At 60.6% G+C, this 2,977-nt stretch overlaps 1 protein-coding gene across 1 annotated transcript; it reads right to left on the reverse strand.

Annotated features, from left to right (window-relative positions):
* Positions 1–440: 440 nt before the first annotated feature.
* On the reverse strand, positions 441–1,383 carry TRAVEDRAFT_31777 (uncharacterized protein; the record flags this gene model as incomplete). Its single annotated transcript, XM_008045831.1, has 3 exons — positions 988–1,383; positions 668–920; positions 441–602 (listed from the first exon to the last, which is right to left on the reverse strand). Coding segments are annotated over exons 1-3 (525 nt in total), but the record flags the coding sequence as incomplete, so codon positions are not given.
* Between the last annotated feature and the right edge of the window lie 1,594 nt (positions 1,384–2,977).

Below are 2,977 nucleotides of genomic sequence, written 5' to 3' on the forward strand. Positions count from 1 at the left end.
AGCCAGGAAAATACGCGACTCCACGCGCAGAACATGTCATGCGACTCCGTACGTGTGACGGCGACATCGTTCGACCACTCTGCGCTGGCCCTGCAATTGTGAAGGGCAGCGGGCGAGGTTCGTTTTCGGGTGTGAGACGGTCGAGATCGACACGGCGCTGAAGGCCGAAAACTAAATGTCGTCAAATCTGCGCGCAAATTGCAGGGATGGTGCGAAACGTTCCTGAGAACTCGGCGTCGGAAGGACGCGTCCTGCGGAAGCGAGCTGACGGAGGTACGCCCGATTTCCTGGCTTTGCCCTCGAAATCCAGTCGAAAATGACCTGGATTTCGTTTCCAGGCGGCCCTGTGTGCGGAGAGATTGTGCTGCACCCTCATACATACGTCTACACAGTCGTTTGAGCGCGTCGCGCAATTGCTGAGAATGGGGAAGGCTGGCGGTGGGTACTCGCATGCGGTGCATTGCGCCGGACTCTGCCATCTCGCCGCCATACGGCGAAAACTCAAACTCGTAGAAATCGCGCGCAAGCGCAGGGGCGCGTGTGAACCGTTCAGGAGCACCCGCCGTCCGAATTCCACGCTCTGCGGCGGCGAACTGACCGAGGTACGTGCGATTCTCTCGCGCCCGTCCTCGAACTCGCTCGAAATTGACCCAAAATCGGCCCGCAGATGGTGCTGTGTGCGCGGAACGGGTGCTGTGCGCTCGTGCTCGCGACGGCGCCGTCGTCCGCGCACGCTCCGCCGTCTCTGGGGCCGCTGGGGACGCCGGACGAGGGGCTCGTCTTGGGCTCGAGGCCGGCCCGCTGCGAGATGGCGAAATGCGAAAGTCGTCGAACGCGCCTGCGAACGCAGGGGCTGGTGCGCAATGCTCTGGGGAGCACGCCGTTCGAAGGACGCGTCCTGCGGAGGCGGAATGCGGGAGGTACGCGCGATTCGCTGTGTGCGCCCTCGAAATCGGTCGAAAGTGGCATTTTTCGTTTTCTTCGCAGATCGCGTCGAGACGCGCAGAGTGTACGCGGCCGTGCTCGCAGACGTCCGGTGGCCCGTTTCGGAGGGCGCACGGGACTGATCGATCTCCGTGTGAGCGGGTACGGGTCATCCCGTCCTGCCTGCCCCCTGGCCCCCGATCCACTCGACATCGACAATGTACACTACGAAACGACGCAGACAGTGTGCACGAGCTAGGAAGACCAGCTTTCCACCCGCGTCCACGCACGTACAGGTGTTCGCGGTGTACCGAGTGCGGATGCGTTCACGCGCGTGGTTGTCTCGCGCACGCACCGCGGCCATCGTGTGGACGCTCTGGAATGCCCCACGGACTCGACTCGACCGCCAAGAGCTGCGCACTCGCCGTCGAAAATGTCGGTTACATCATGAGTGCGCCGAGGCGCAGAGACCTAGGCGGCGCGGAAATTGGCGCGAGCTTGGAAGACCCGGCGCGCACGGTGCCCGGACAGCCCCGATCACTCGTAAGTGCGACACGAACACGCATGCATTTCTGAATATCCTCCAACGAGAACTCCCGTTGTGTTGGTGTATTTGCTGGGATGGCGCACGCACAGCGGCAGTGCTTTGCGGCGTTGCCATGTGAGCTGAAATTCATGGCATCTGCATGGTACATCCTGAAATAGACACCCCAGTCTGCTTGAAATGTTCCTGTGTGCGTGCTCGAGTTGGAAGCGAGGGCTCTAGGTCCCTAATAATGTCTTGGAAGCCCTCGCTTGCAGGGGGAACTTAGGTAATACATGATTGCATCCATGTATAGCTCACAGTGCACCTGCCCGTCCGCATCACAATGATTTGCACAAGTAGATCGTCACACCGGGGTTTGATATCTCCTGGCGGAGCTCATTCACACAAGCTCAGGCGCGGGGCACATACATGTGTACGCAGACTTGCAGAGCAAGCATGTCTTCAAATTGACGTGCCCACGGCCGCCTCATTCACATGCAAGTGGCAATACATAAATTACACAACATGAGCGCTGGCTGGCCACAGAGGCGGGTAGCACAGGGCGGGAAGGCAGCTGGTAGCGACGTGAATGGAGACGGGCAGATCGTGGGATGCTAGAGCTCAATCTGTAGATGTCATACTGCCGATACTCGCGAGATGTTCGAGCAACTGGAAGCACCAGCCGAGGTCGGAGTCGGCCCGGGGACGCAATCAAGGAACCGCAGAGCCAAGATACACAACGGCAATCGGTAGGCGAAGGCACAGGTGTCGTGTAAAGAGACTCTGCAAGGACGGCGCAGGGATGCACAGCAGCCGGTCAACATCATTAACATCCCGTGAATTGTAACACGCATACTGGATACTGTCCCTTCTTGCAGAGACGGGCGAGGAGCAACCCCGCCGTGTGCAAGCAGCACCGAGTGGATGGCACTGCACGCTGGTCAGTCCGCAGAATCGTCGCCGTTGGACATACCTGCTTCTGGGTGCCTTTGATTGAGTTCAATTACCATTCGTACGCGAGGAAGCGCACCGCATCTTCCCCGCACGCGACGTCGTAGTAGCCCCACATCAACGCCGCCGTTATCCACGCACGGCTCATCTCGACGTGTTTATGATCGTGCTCGTCAGCGAATACGAATCGGCCGCACACGGCGAGGTAATTTCGGACTTACGAGATAGTGGCACTGCGCAGGAGCCGTCCTCGCCGTGTGTCTATGTCCTTGCCTATGCCGGCTGCATCTCCAGGGCACGCAGCCGACATCCGCGGTGTCCGGGAGGGCGCAATGCCCGAATTTGCGCTCTTCCGTGATCGAGTGCCGGGGGTGACCTGGAAGGCGGTGGCGCGTACTCGAGGCGACGCCGCAACGGCGGGAGTTGATGTATGTGAAAGTGGTGCCACCGCCGTATCCGCCCGTACGTGCGCACACTCGGGGTCGGCCTACATCGTCGCGCCGCGGCGTCCGTGTACACACCCGACCTGCGATGCGGGGCGGGTTCGAGAGCGCAGAGCGGCAGGGCGCGGTACGG

This window comes from Trametes versicolor (genome assembly GCF_000271585.1).
Source record: "Trametes versicolor FP-101664 SS1 unplaced genomic scaffold TRAVEscaffold_13, whole genome shotgun sequence".
Lineage (NCBI taxonomy): Eukaryota > Fungi > Basidiomycota > Agaricomycetes > Polyporales > Polyporaceae > Trametes > Trametes versicolor.